The 15,477-nt window shown below is 40.1% G+C and overlaps 1 protein-coding gene across 1 annotated transcript; it reads left to right on the top strand.

Annotated features, from left to right (window-relative positions):
* The first annotated feature begins 6,011 nt into the window (after nucleotides 1-6,011).
* Nucleotides 6,012-10,717, top strand: LOC112180341 (probable leucine-rich repeat receptor-like protein kinase At1g35710). The gene is made up of 2 exons (XM_024318872.2): nucleotides 6,012-9,863; nucleotides 10,138-10,717. The coding sequence occupies exons 1-2, from the start codon at nucleotides 6,071-6,073 to the stop codon at nucleotides 10,518-10,520; spliced, it is 4,176 nt and encodes a 1,391-aa protein (XP_024174640.1). The 5' UTR covers nucleotides 6,012-6,070; the 3' UTR covers nucleotides 10,521-10,717.
* Nucleotides 10,718-15,477: the final 4,760 nt, after the last annotated feature.

Genomic DNA, 15,477 nt, shown 5'->3' with positions numbered 1-15,477 from the left:
AGTTAATTTTTTCTCTCCTGTACATCTCGATTATTAGTAAGAGCAAGTCCACCCGTGGGTCACCGGGTCACTTACTATTCAGTGCTTTTTATGTTTATTTTCACCCATTGGGTCACGGGCACAGTTTCCAAACTGACTTGGGTCACTTTCGTGATGTGCAAGCTAACCTGGTGACCTAGGTCAGTTTGGAAACTATGTCCGTGACCCAGAGAGTGGAAATAAAGACTAAAAAAAGTGAATAGTAACTGAAAATAAACACTAAAAAGTAGTAAATAGTAACTGACCCAGTGACCCAACGGGTGAACTTGCTCTAAAGGCTTTGGTTCAAATACTCCATCACTATTCCGCCACTCCAACCAACCTTTATGAATAAAGGTTTTGATTGGTAAGGTTTTCTAGTGATATTTAGTCTTAAAATTTTTTCTTCATAAGAAATAACATAGTATTTTTTTCCTATGCCAAGACGGTAGATAGATAATCTCATTTCAAATCTCGCATGGCTCTAAAGACATCATATGAAAATATGTAATCTTAGTGGCGTAAATTGACTTTTAAAAAAAAAAAAAAATTTGAAAAGTTAATTTTTGTAAGGATAGTTCTAGTTGGATTTCCAAATTTGCTATTTGGACATTCCCGACTTAGTACACCTCTAGTTTACTTTTTAGAATGCTTGAAAAGCTAAGTAGACATCCTTATTTTTACTAATACACTCTTAAACATGAGATGCAACAATCTATTACTCTACTTGTTCAGGAATTATAGTCTTCCAAAGTCAATCTACAGTAATTTTTTCTGTAGTTCTCTTTGAAAACTCTTTTAGGTTACTTCAGAACTAATTGACAAACCCATCAGACACAAAAGCTATAGTTGGATACTTTGGTTTAAAATCAAATAGAGATATAAAATAGTTAACCATACATAACAACATAAACAACTATCAAAGAATGAAAGATACCAATGAGCTAAAGAAAAATATTTATTAGGAAGACGTACTGTCTACAATTTGGAAGACATGAAAAGATAATAGGAGCCGTGACCACTTACCCAATTTCAGCTTAAAAATAGCCCACGTGCTCCACTAAGAGTTTTCTAACCCCATTTACCCAATTCAACATCTACTGACAGTTTTGTCCCTATTAATCAAATTGAAACTCACAGATCTCTCTCCTCTCAGACTCTCTCTCCTCCCGGACTCTCTCTCTCTCTCTCTCTCTCTCTCTCTCTCTCTCTCTCTCTCTCTCTCTCTCTCTCTCTCTCTCTCTCTCTCTCTCTCTCTCTCTCTCTCTCTCTCCCTCTCCAGCCTGCAGTGGCGACCGCGCCTTCAAAAAATTCTTCGTCGACCTCAAGCCCGGCGCCGGCTAGCACATCCCAAGCCCCATCTTCGTCGACGTCAAGCCCACCGTCAATTGCCGAACACCATTCTGGTGTCGACCACCCTCAATCACCGATCACCGATCTGAAGCTCCCATCCCGCTGCGGTGCCGGAACCTCACCAAACTGAGACCGGTCGGAGATGGGCTGTAGGTGAGCGACTAGAGAAGAGGACCTGGAGAAGACAAAGGCGGAGATGGGACCGGTCAGAGATGGGCTGCAGGTGAGCGACTGGAGAAGAGGACCTGGAGATGGGCTGCGTCGGGGCTGGGACCGGTCGGAGATGGGCTGCAGGTGAGCGACTGGAGAAGACGAAGGCGGTCTAGTCGGAATCGTGCCGAAATCGGGCTGGAGGAGCATAGGTGTCCACAGGGGAATCGTGGGTGGCCGGAGAAAAATTATGATGGTTTTTTTTTTTTTTTTTTTTTTCTGATTTCGATGGTTTTTTTTTTCTGCAATTTTCCTCAGCGGCTTCTCGTTCGCCATTGCAAACTTTCTCTCTCTTCTCTCTCTCTTCTTCTTCTTCTTCTTCTTCTTCTGTGAAATTCTCTCAAGTTCTTTCTTTTTTTTGGGTAAATTTGGCAGAAGGATTATAAGGAAAGAAGAAAGAAGAATGAAAAAAAAAAGTTTTATTGAGTAGTTATACATGTCTATTGCGGGGCAATAATATGATTATTGGGAGTCAATAATATGAGTATTGGGGGGCAATAATATGCATATAAATTGATCAATTGTGCCTGTAGTGTATTCATTTTGATTTTGGGAGTTTATACAATTCACTGGACGGCAATAATATGATTTTGGGAGGCAATAATATGATCATTGGGAGGCAATAATATGAGTATTAGGGGGGCAATAATATGCATATAAATTGATCAATTGTGCCTGTAGTGTATTCATTTTGGTTTTGGGAGTTTATACAATTCACTGGACGGTAATAATATGATTTTGAGTGGCAATAATATGATTATTGGGATGCAATAATATGAGTATTGGGTATTAATAAATTCAGACGCCGGAATCTGGTCACCAATCCGGTAGCCGGATTCAGGATTCCGGTGACCGGTTGCCAGATTCGGGTCATCGGTCGCCGGATTCAGGTCATCGGTCGCTGGAGTCCGGTCACCGATCGCCGGAGTCGGCGCCAGGCCACTGGTCACCGGAGCATAGCAAGGTGGAGGATGACTTCTCTCTCTCTAAGTGAGAAAGAAGGAGAGGGCAAAAAAGTCTCAAAAATAAATAAAAAGAATAAAAAAGAATTAATTGGGTATTAGGGAAATAATACCTTAGAGTGTTTTGGGTAAATGGGGTTAAAAAACTGTTAGTGGAGCAAGTGGGCAATTTTTAAGCTAAAATTGGGTAAATGATCATTCCCCTTGAAACAATTATTATCCAGCTTGGCATGAATTGATTTGTATAATCTTCCCTGCTTTCCAATCTTACCCCACTATATTGAGTAAATTCATTGTCATCTTGATGTTGATCTTGCATATCAATAAATCATATACTCATCTCCCCTCAATTATTGATATGGGAAAAGGAAGAAGAAACTAAAAGCAGAAGTAGGAATGACAGAAAACCTAGTATGAGAAATGTTGGTATAGATACCTGTCAGGCACAGTATCGAAAGCACAAGGCTCATTAGTTACTTAAAGTAATGCCAATAAAGCCCAGACATGATGCCGATACCATACACTTGCGGTATCGGGTGGACCACAGCTAGTCCCGCATTGGAAACAAAGGGGTGACAAGCCCATCCCCACACTATAAATACATGTCTCTCCACTCATTCAAGGTAAGCTATCATTCTCCACTAACTCCTACCTAGTCTACATTCTCACATGTGCTAGCCCGGTCTTCCCTCTGACCTCTGTTTATGGTTGACAGGTATCGGATCTCGGAGATGGAAGCTCTCACCACCACCCCGTTTCTTCACACAGAAACAAGAAACTAGCGGCTTCTTGCGTCGAGAAGAGCGTATCAACTATCACCATATAAATAGAGAACTGGAAAGTTCTTAGCCCAAACATCATCCTGAGGCTCAGTCATGATGATTTGACTCTCCACTGGTGCATCTTCACTTTCTTTCACAGGCTTTAATGTAGAATGCTCTTTTAGGGTTTAGAATTTGAATGTTATTTCATGGTTTAGTGCTACAGAAGATGGACAACAAATGAGATTCTTATGTGAATTTCATGAAAGAGACTTTAATCGAAAAGAATAACAATTTGAAAATTTCTACAAATGTGTCATCTCGAATCCAAGCATGAGAGATTGAAGAGAGAATATACATTGAAAGTGAAAAGAAAAACTGAAGAGATTTGTCGTGGAGGTAAGAGTAGTTTTTTTTTTCCTTTTCTTTTTCTCTCTTTCTCCATTTCTCTCTCTCTATCTCTATCCTTATTTGTCTTTTCATATGAGTTTACAAAGTCAAAGAAGAATTGAAAAAAATTTGAACCTCCATTATCAAATTTAGAGGTCTAATTAAAACCACCTTTTATGTAAAATAAAAAGTAAAAATAGAATAAAAGATAGGATAGTGAAGTTTTTTTTTTTGAAAGGGGGCCGATGCGGCTGCCCTCAAGTCTTGATTAATGAAATTGCAGAATACAAGGGGGGGAGGGGATGAAGAGCCTAAACCCCAGATTACAATAAGTATAAAGAGAATATCCTGAAATAATACCAGGACTCCACAAAATATATGTATTCTAACAAACACCAATTAGCAAAGAGTGCACGAATGACTACTCTCTTTGCTTTGAGATAGTGGTGACATACCAGAAAGATAACTCTATCACGAAGAAGCATCATTGTGTAATGAGCACAGCTTTCCCACTATGTTGCCGCACGGAAATAAATCTGGTGGCACTCAATTTCATCCTGCCACTAGGAGGTTGCGTCCATTTGATCAAGCAAATAGCTTGCCACCTCACTAGGCCAGACAAGACGCATTGAATGTGCATACCGAGACAAAGCCCACATCGCTCTACCAAAATGCGATAGGGACTTATTTCTGGCATAAAGCCACATCTAAATAAAACTAAAAGCAATAAAGGATAGTGAAGTTTAGCCGTTTAGAGAATGTGCTCAATGTAGGTAGAATATAATTTATTTATTTTTATTGGAAGAATGTGATTTACAGTTTTGTACATATTTATTAATTTTTTTTGTTAGTTATATTATTAATTAAAAGATTTTTGTGGAAGTTTCAAAATTTACACATTTTAAAAGGAAGGGAGTTTGCTTTCTATTTTTCAAGAAAATTCTATTATGGAGTGAACTACCAATTTCAGCAGATTTGAGCCGTTTAATTATAATAGAAAAATATTTTAATTATAATAGAAAAATATACTTGATGTTATCCAACCATCCATTCATGTTGTTGCAAGTGCACGTCGGTGTACTCAATACTGTCTCATATTTTTCATTTTAAATAATTTTTTTTTTCGAATCAAAACCCAAATCGGATGCCAATATATTCATCACAAGCCAGAATAGGCCGTTACATACCCTTCCGTTGTCATTTTTAATAATTTGACAAAGGTATCCTCGTTTTTAATAAGGGTGCGGTTATTGCCACCCTACCATTTTCTTTGTTCACCATACTTGCTAATTACACCCTACATTTTAATTTCAATTATTAAATTTACTTATCTAAGCCATTTCTCTTTACAAAAATATCCTTATATGACATATCCAATTGAAAAAAAATGTTTTTAACGAAAATCTCTTATTTAATTTATACCAATAAAAAAACTAAAATATATTAAAATTTCCTAATAAAATCATAATCTATTTCATAAAATTAAATCATAATCTAGTTTACCTTCATTTTTTAATTTTTTTTTTTCAATTTCAGTGTTCTCTATTTCAATCCATGTAAAAAATTAGTACGTTTCTTAAAAAAAAAAAAAAATTGTAAGTCTAGAACTATGAGCAAGGAAGATGAGATTGATTTTTTTTTTTTTTTTGTGTTTTAAATTTTTACTTTTGGTATTCACAAATGGTATTACAAAGATTTTGATAAAGTTAACACTAATGATTTTGTGAATTGAATAACGAATTAAAGATGAGAAGGCAACAAAAAGACAAAAAAAGAGTAATAAATTCAAATTTGGGTGGAGAAGATAAAGATTAATGTTATCTAATGAGAAATTAAGTAATCTTTGTATTTAATTAATTACTTATGAATTAGTCATTTTCCTCACATATTTGGATTTTAGAAAATTAGTGTACTTATTAGTCATTTTGCACTTGGGTAATATAGTCTTTCAATAATTCAAATATTTGTAGGATGAACTAAGAAAATTGTAAGGTGACAATAGCCGCACCCTTTTAATAATTTATAATAAGAAATAGACATCATAAAGAGAGTTGAAATTGTTGGACGGAAATAATATTTTCCCAAACGTGAATCATGAAAATGTAAAAAAATGTGATGAGTGGAGACCGGGGTGAACCTGTGACACGCCCCGGGCCCCCACCAAACGTTATTCATATTGTAATTAGTAATTACATTGTTTTTTAATTGAACTTGGAGACGAATTACATGAAATTATAGTTTTATCAGGCTAGTGCGTTATGCTATGGAATATGCATGAAACAAGCAAATATTTAATTATTCGTGCTAGAAGAAAATTTGCAAGTGGCATTATAAATAATGCCTTGAACTACAATCCTGTACCCACAAACGAAAGCCATGAGATCTTCACCTTATAATCACAAAGTATGCTCTCCAGCCTCCCTGATCTTCTATGTTCAGCTGCTTTCCTTGTTACCATACCTTGCTTTTGCTTCTGCTAATTCAACTGAAGCAGAAGGTCTTCTCAGATGGAAAGCCAGCTTTCTGAATCGAACTGAGAATAATAATCTCACCTCCTGGACTTACCTTCCTGGCGGAGTCACCAATTCATCAACCCCATGCAATGATTGGACTGGTATTTCATGCAACAGAGATGGATGGGTGAACCGGATAAACCTTACCAATTTTGGTATACAAGGTACGCTACATGAATTTCCATTCTTGTCCTTCCCTCATCTTGAATATGTTGACCTCAGCCTGAATGTATTCTTTGATACCATTCCACCTCAGATCAGTTCTCTCTCCAAACTCATCTATCTTGATATTTCTTCTAATCATCTGACTGGGACAATCCCACCAGAACTTAGTCTTCTATCAAATCTTAAAGTCCTGCACCTAAATGAAAATAAGTTAAATGGCTCAATTCCCAAAGAAATAGGCCAACTCAAGTCTCTTTACGAGCTTGATCTCAGCACCAACAATCTAGAAGGGTCTGTTCCAGCTTCTCTCGGTAATTTGACCAACATGACCCACTTGTATCTCTCTCAAAATCAGCTTTCTGGTGCCATTCCTCCAGAGATAGGAAATCTATCTAGCTTGATCCACCTGGTCATGGATGACAACCATTTGACTGGTCCCATCCCACATCTGATCAGTTCCATCTCCAAACTCATCCATCTTAATCTATCTTATAATATGATCAACGAGACAATCCCACCAGAAATTGGCCTTCTATCAAATCTTGAAACCCTGCACCTAGATGCAAATCAGTTAAATGGCTCAATTCCCAAAGAAATAGGCCAACTCAAGTATCTTTATGAGCTTAGTCTGGGCATCAACAATCTAGAAGGGTCTATTCCGGCTTCTCTGGGTAATTTCACCAACATGACCTACTTGTATCTCCATCAAAATCAGCTTTCTGGTGCCATTCCTCCAGAGATAGGAAATCTATCTAGTTTGATCCACCTGGTCATGTATGACAACCATTTGATAGGTCCCATCCCTCCAAGTTTTGGAAACTTGAAGAACTTAGTTTTACTGTTCTTGCGATTGAATCAACTGTCTGGCCTAATTCCCAGCGAGATTGGGAATCTGAAATCCATTCAGATGCTGTCATTCAATGAGAACAATTTAACAGGTCCAATACCTCCAAGTGTAGGAAACTTAAGAGGGCTAACCATATTGAACCTGTTCAACAATCATCTTTCTGGCCTCATTCCCAGTGAGATAGGGAATATAAAATCCCTTCAGGTGCTGGTGTTGAGTGACAACTATTTAACAGGTCCAATACCGCCAAGTGTTGGAAACTTAAGAGGGCTAACCACATTGTTCATGGACAACAATCAACTTTCTGGATCTATACCCTCAGAAATAGGAAATTTGAAGTCTCTAGAGAAATTAAGCTTTTCTAGTAACACTCTTCGATATTGGTATACAGATAGACTTGCTAGTTTTCATCTGAAAGAGAAAGGGAATGTGAAACTATCCTTGGCAATGAATCAGCTCAATGGTAATATGAGAGACCTTAACCCTATAAATAAGCTTTCAGGAACTATCCCTAGAGAGATAGGGCACTTGAGATCTCTTGTATACCTAGATTTGTCTGGTCATCGACTCCATGGTTCAATTCCAATATCATTTGGTGATCTGACAAATCTTACCTTTCTCGATCTCTCTGGAAATAAGCTTTCTGGTACTATTCCTAAAGAGATAGGGAACTTGAAATCTCTTCTCATTCTAGACTTCGTCCATAATCAACTAAATGGCTCAATCCCAACATCCTTAAGTAATGTGAGGAATCTTGAAATTCTCCGTCTATCTTCAAATAAGCTTTCTTGCACTATTCCCAAAGAGGTAGGCCACTTGAAATCCCTCACGACTGTGGAATTAAACTTCAATCAACTTAGTGGTTCCATTCCCACTTCATTTGGTGACCTGAGCAGCTTAAAAATCTTAAACCTCATGAGCAACCAACTCTCTGGCTCAATCCCTCAAGAAATAGGAATTCTCAAGAACTTAAGTGAACTACAACTGGGTGATAATCAGTTTGTTGGTTACTTACCCCAAAACCTTTGCCAAGGTGGATCTCTTAGCAATTTTTCTGTAACCAATAACTATTTGATTGGTCCAATCCCCAAAAGCTTGAAAAATTGTACGAGCTTAATCAGACTCCGTCTTGATGGGAACCAATTGGAAGGCAATATATCACAAGGCTTCAGCGTTTATCCGAATCTTGATTATTTAGATTTGAGCAAGAATAACTTCTATGGTGAAGTCTCACACAATTGGGGACAATGCCCACAGTTGAGAACCCTACTAATTGCAGGGAACAACCTTACTGGTAGCATACCACCTGATATTGGCAATGCAACCCAAATTCATGTACTCGATCTTTCTTCTAATTATTTGGATGGGACTATTCCAAAGGAAATTGGGAGGTTGACTTCTTTGGTGAAGTTGAGGGTGAATGAAAATCAACTTTCTGGTCCTATACCTTCCGAATTTAGATCATTGGCTAATCTTGAATATCTTGATCTATCCACAAACAGATTCAATGAGTCGATTATACGCTTTGTAGGTGACTTCCTCAAATTAAACCACTTGAATTTGAGCAACAACAAGTTTGGAGAAGGAATTCCATCTCGTTTGGGGATGTTAAATCATGTTTCCAAACTAGATTTAAGTCACAACTCACTTACTGGTAAGATACCATCAGAGATTAGTAATATGGGCAGTTTGGAGAAGCTGAATCTGTCCCACAATAATCTCTCTGGTTTCATTCCAGCGAGTTTTGAAGGCATGCACAGTTTGTCATCCGTCGACATTTCCTACAATGACTTGGAAGGTCCACTTCCTAACAGCAAAGCATTTCAAGATGCTCCCCTAGAAGCATTGCAAGGGAACAAGGGCTTGTGTGGCGAGGGTGGAGCTTTGCAACTCTGCAATAGACAAAGCTCTAGAAAGCACCAGAAACAGAAATTTCTAATCACATTCTCTCTTCTAGCAGCACTTGCACTTCTAGCTGCTATCTTCGCAATTGTCTTTGTGATTAGAAGAAAGAAGACGCACCGAAATGGGGAAGAAACCAATACGCATGAAGAAATTTGTTTTTCCATATTAGGTTATGATGGAAAGAAGATGTATGAGGAAATCATAAGGGCAACACAAGATTTTGATTCCATATACTGCATCGGAAAGGGAGGACATGGGAGTGTATACAGAGCAAATTTGTCATCCTCCAATATAGTTGCTGTGAAGAAACTCCATCTGCTATGCAGTGATGACAATAATGTTCAGAAGGAATTCTTGAATGAAATCAGGGCACTCACTGAGATGCGACATCGAAACATTGTGAAGCTTTATGGTTTCTGTTCACATAAGCGACACTCATTTTTGGTGTATGAGTATCTAGAAAGGGGTAGCGTGACTGCAATGCTGAGCAGTGATCATGAAGCTCATGAATTGGGATGGAGTAAGAGGCTTAATATTGTGAAAGATGTTGCTAATGCTTTGTGCTATATGCACCATGATTGCTTGCCACCAGTTGTACATCGGGACATATCGAGCAAAAACATTTTGCTGGATTCTGAATACAAGGCCTATGTTTCAGATTTTGGCACTGCTAAGTTCTTAAACCCAGACTCAGCTAATTGGACTGCCCTTGCAGGCACATATGGTTATATGGCACCAGGTAAATATTGTTTTCCCATGTTCTCTTTTAACTCAAAATCTTTATGCTTTTATTTTAGGCCAATGATTATTTTCATGCCTTACTAGCATATCTAAGGTTTCATTTTTCCACCACTTAGTCGCCAAATATTTTATTGTATGTAGTGACTGAATATGTTTACCAATTAAAGACTTTGAACATGTAATTGGGATAAGCAATTCTTCAGCATTGTCTTGTTTAACTAACATTGTTTTAAATACTGATAACTCCATTTTAATGAGCTTTTTTGGCGCAGAGCTCGCTTATACAATGGAAGTAAATGAGAAATGTGATGTCTATAGCTTTGGAGTATTAACATTGGAAATAATTATGGGAAGGCATCCAGGAGATATCTTCGCATCTTTATTACCACAGGCATCGTTGGTGTCATCATCATCATCAACTGCCCATCAAATGCCGGTTATGGAGTTTTTGGACCAGCGCATTTCCCCTCCTTCACATCAAGTTGCAGGGGAAGTGCTTTCTCATTTTAAGATAGCATTTGCATGCTTGAATTCCAGACCAGAATCTCGTCCAACAATGAAACAAGTTTCTCAACTCCTCTCAACTCAAAGTCTGCATTTGTCCAAGCCATTACGTATGATAACTTGTGGTGAATTGCTTGTTCTCAATGCTTAGACTACTTGAGAATCAGAGAATCTATGAGCCCTCTTCCAATGATTGTCTATCCAGGCCATTAGAAGCTACGTACTGTTTCCGGTCATTTTGCGTGTTGTGGTTAATAGTTTAATGATAGTGCTTTCTAGTTAGACTCTTTTTTCTTCTAAGTATGAACAAAACAAAGATTTCCTTGTATAATTTTTGGCTTTTTCAGATGTGATTGTTTTTGGTTTTTGTAATAACACCATGATCAATCTATACCAGCATGAACACATGACCAATGATGTAGATGCACACAAGGAACACAATCCCCAACATACAGCCAACAACACTTATCAGAAAGTACAAGCATGCCTATCTTTCACATATGCCACGTTGATCAGAAAGTATATGCGTGCTTATCGTTCACATGTGCTGCCAAGACTCATATTGTACAGTACTATGCATTCACAAGTGAAAGTATTTCAAAGGGTCTATAGGGTCTACACCAATCTAGAATTCTCTATAGCTTGTATAAATATATGTAACTATTCATTGTAATTTGAGTCAATTCAATACAATATAATTTCTCATCAAATTATCTTTCCAGCTCTAGCTCTGTTTCTTCATGGTATCAGAGCACTAGCCTAACGGCACTGATCCAAAAACCCAACACTCTCTCTAAACTCCTCAACCATGGTTAACCCAGTTTCCAATGCCTCCAATTCTTCTCCCTTACCTTCAGATCCTTCCTCGATTTCCCCAACCCATGTCTCCAACTTTTTCCCACTCAAACTCACCAAAGATAACTATTTGCTCTGGAAAGACGTGCTCACCCTTGTTCTCCAACACTATGACATGTTCAGCTTTGTTGATGGCTCATAGCCATGTCCACCCCCTCAGCTCAATAACCAAGTCAATCCAGCTCACTCTCAATGGCTCAAGAAAGACAGGACATGTCACATCTGGCTCATCTCCTCTTTATCTGAGCAGGTCCTCCCTTTAACTGTTGGCTCCACCACTGCAAGAGCAGTTTGGGTTACCCTTGAGAGGAGATTTGCAGCCATCACCAGATCTCATGTCCTCCAACTAAAAAGGTGCATTTCAACTCTCCAAAAGGGCTCACATTCCATCACCGACTATCTCCAACAAGTCAAAGCCATGAGTGACTCTTTAGCCGTTGCTGGTGCACCACTTGATGACATAGACCTTGTTGCTCACATCCTCCAAGGACTCCCCCATGAGTATGAATCTTTCAGCACCTCTATCCGTGTGCGCGCAGAACCAGTGTCAGCTGATAAGCTTCATGGCCTTCTACTCAGCCATGAAATCGACTTGGAGCAACAAAACACTCAAAATCACAACTTTCTGCCCATCCCACCCACTCATGCCTTTGTTGCCACCACTTCCACCAGACCACGCCTCAATACCCGTGGCCCTTACTCTCACTTTCGCCACAACCCTCGCCCACGACCTCCACCTCCATCTGCTCCTCCTCGCTATGACCCTGAAAATCCCACTCTTCCTCTGCTACCCACTCCTCCTTTTCCACTAAATCCCAACCTTCACAACCGCCCCAGGCCTCGTTGTCAGATTTGTGGACTGAACAACCACAGAGCTCCTGAGTGTTTTCATCGTTAGAACCATTCCTACCAAAGTCGCACTCCTCCTGCCCGCTTCTCTTCTCACCGCTCCTCTTCCAATGGCTCCACCCGCAACAATCACTCTGCCCTATTTACTGAAGGTCTCAAAGACCCAAATGATGAATCCAACTCTCTTTGGTACCTTGACAGCGGTGCCACCAATCACATCACTGCTGACTTGAACAATCTCAATGTGCACAATCGCTACTATGGTTCCTCCACTGTCACCACTGCCAATGGCCAAGGTTTGCAAATACACAACACTGGTTCCTCTATTTTCTCCTTCCCTGACTCCAACTCTCAATTTCGATTAAACAATATCCTTCATGTTCCTCACATCTCTCATAACCTTCTTTCTGCTAATCAGTTTGTATCTGACAACAACTGTCAAGTGACAATAACACCTACTCATTGATTTGTTAAGGATCTACTGGGGAACCTACTGTTTCAAGCCCCTACTGATGGACGTTTATACCCCATTCGTCTCAAGAAACCCAAGTCTTCACCGATTGCATTGCTCACTTCCGCTCCCTCTTCCTTGTGGCACCAGCGTCTAGGACACCCGTCTACTCAAACTCTACAACGCCTCTATTCCAGTCATCAACTTAAAGTCCTTGGCTCTAGTGGTTCTTTTTGTTCATCTTGTCAATTAGGTCGAAAGACCAAGTTACCTTTTGTTCAATCAAGTTGTACCACAACATTTGCTTTGCAATTAATCCATTCCGACGTTTGGGGTCCCTCTCCTATTCCATCAATTACTGGCTGCAAATACTATGTTGTGTTTATTGACGATTGGTCCCGATTTACATGGTTATTTCCATTAAAATGCAAATCTGATGTGTTTGGCACATTTCAAAAGTTCAAGCTCTTAGTTGAAAACCAATTCAATACCAAAATAAAGACCTTACGATCTGATAATGGGGGTGAATACAAGAGCTTAGCCTTTCAAAATTTTCTTTCCCAAAATGGGATTGCCCAACAATTCTCCTGTCCTCACACTCCGGAGCAAAACGGAATGGCAGAACGTAAGCACCGTCATGTTATTGAGCTCACACGCACATTGTTTGCCCAATCCGGTCTCTCATTCAACTACTGGGCTGAGGTTGTTCTCACCTCAGTCTATCTTATCAATAGACTCCCATCTTCTTCCCTTCAATTTCTTTCCCCATTCCAGAGGCTTTTCAATCGCCCACCTGATTATACCTTCCTCAAAACATATGGGTGTGCCTGTTACCCATGGTTAAAGCCCTACTCCACCCACAAACTTGATTTTCGAAGTTGTCATTGTATCTTTATTGGGTATGGGACCAATGAAAAAGGCTATAGATGCCTTGACACGAAAATCGGGAAAGTCTACATCTCACGCCATGTTACCTTTGATGAAGGCTCTTTTCCATTTCAAACTCTCACTCCTACATCCTCACCCACACCACACGCTCTGCCTTCTCCTTCATTACTCCCATTACCACCTGCACACTTCACCCCAACCCTGCATTTACCCCAATCACCACCACCACCATCTCCTAATTCACATCCACCAACTCCACCACCCCCTTCCCCTACACCACCTCCTCCTTCACCATCACCTCCACCCCAACTACATCGCAGACCACAACCACAATCTGGTCCTCCTTCCCACCCTATGCAAACTCGCTCTAAAAACAACATCTTCAAACCCAAGGTCCTCACCACTAAATACCCATTTTCCAGTGCCTTCTTAGCTTCCAAATCTCACCTCCCTACACCTCAAACCTATCACCAAGCTTCTAAGGACCCTAAATGGGTCAAGGCTATGCAAGAGGAAATGGCCGCACTACATCAAACCGGAACTTGGCAACTTGTGCCCCCACACCCTTCTCAAAACGTAGTGGGTTGCAAATGGGTCTTCCGAACCAAACAACGAGCAGACGGCACCATAGAACGCCATAAAGCTCGATTGGTAGCCAAAGGATTTCACCAACAAGCCGGCCTTGACTACCAAGAAACTTTCAGTCCTGTTGCCACCTCCACCACCATTCGTGTTCTATTATCTTTAGCCGTGCAACATGATTGGCCAATCTCTCAATTAGATGTCTCTAATGCATTTCTTCATGGCCATCTCCACGAGGATGTCTTCATGACTCAACCTCACGGCTTCGAAGACAAAGCCCGACCTCACTACGTGTGCAAACTCCAAAAATCACTTTATGGGCTTAAACAAGCCCCGAGGGCTTGGTATGAGGAATTGCATCAGTGCTTACTCTCACTCGGCTTCATTGCCTCCTCAGCTGACCCCTCTCTCTTTGTCAAATCTGATGGGTGCCTCACATACCTCCTTGTTTATGTCGATGATATTATCTTGACTGGTAACTCTCCCTCATATTGCACTCACCTCATCAATCAACTCAGTCAACAATTCTCCATGAAAGACTTAGGTCCTCTTCACTTCTTTCTCGGCCTGGAGGTAACATGCAACTTTGACTGCCTCTATCTTTCCCAGGCCAAATATACCCATGATCTGCTCTCCAAGCATAATATGTTGGATGCCAAGCCTACTTCCACTCCTAAAAGCAACGTTAAACTTGATACAGTCACTGGTCACCCTCTCACTGACCCATCCACTTATAGGTCAATGGTTGGGGCACTCCAATACCTCACCTGGACTCGCCCCGACATATCTCATGTTGTCAATCAAGTGTGTCAACACATGCACTCCCCTCGAGCTCCTCATCTCGTTGCCGTAAAGCGAATTTTTTGCTACTTAAAGGGGACACCAGACCTTGGCATCAAATTCACCAAGGGACCCTTTCTTCTTACAATCTTTACCGATGCTGATTGGGCTGGTTGCCCCATCGATCGTCGTTCAACTTCTGGTCATTGTATATTTCTTGGTAACAATCTCATCACTTGGCGTTCCAAGAAACAATCATCGGTCTCCCGATCATCTACAGAAGCAGAGTATCGTGCCCTTGCTAATGCTGTAGCAGAGGTTCTTTGGTTGTGTTATCTATTTCGAGACCTTCATATCTTCCTTCCTCATGCACCACTCTTCCACTGTGACAATATCTCTGCCATAGCTCTTGCTGCAAACCCCATTCTTCACCACCGTACAAAGCACATAGACACTGATTTTCACTTTATCAGAGAACCTGTGGCCAACAAATCTATTCGTCTCTCTCATGTTTCCTCTACTCTCAATCTTGCTGATGTGTTTACCAAGAGCCTCTCCAAACAGCAGTTCTACCTTCTCATCTCCAAGCTGATTTCCCGGATACTGTTCATCAGCTTGCGGGGGGATAATAACACCATGATCAATCTATACCACATGACCAATGATGTAGATGCATACAAGGAACACAATCCCCAACATACAG

The sequence above is a fragment of the Rosa chinensis genome, chromosome 7 (genome assembly GCF_002994745.2).
Source record: "Rosa chinensis cultivar Old Blush chromosome 7, RchiOBHm-V2, whole genome shotgun sequence".
NCBI classification, from domain to species: Eukaryota; Viridiplantae; Streptophyta; class Magnoliopsida; order Rosales; family Rosaceae; genus Rosa; species Rosa chinensis.
This window is presented reverse-complemented; position numbering and strand designations above follow the sequence as displayed.

Excerpts from the sequence above, each read along its gene's own strand:
- LOC112180341 (XM_024318872.2), top strand. The coding sequence starts at position 6,071 with ATGAGATCTTCACCTTATAATCACAAAGTATGCTCTCCAGCCTCCCTG. Across the intron at positions 9,864-10,137 it reads ATATGGTTATATGGCACCAG|AGCTCGCTTATACAATGGAA; the intron begins GTAAATATTGTT and ends TTTTTGGCGCAG.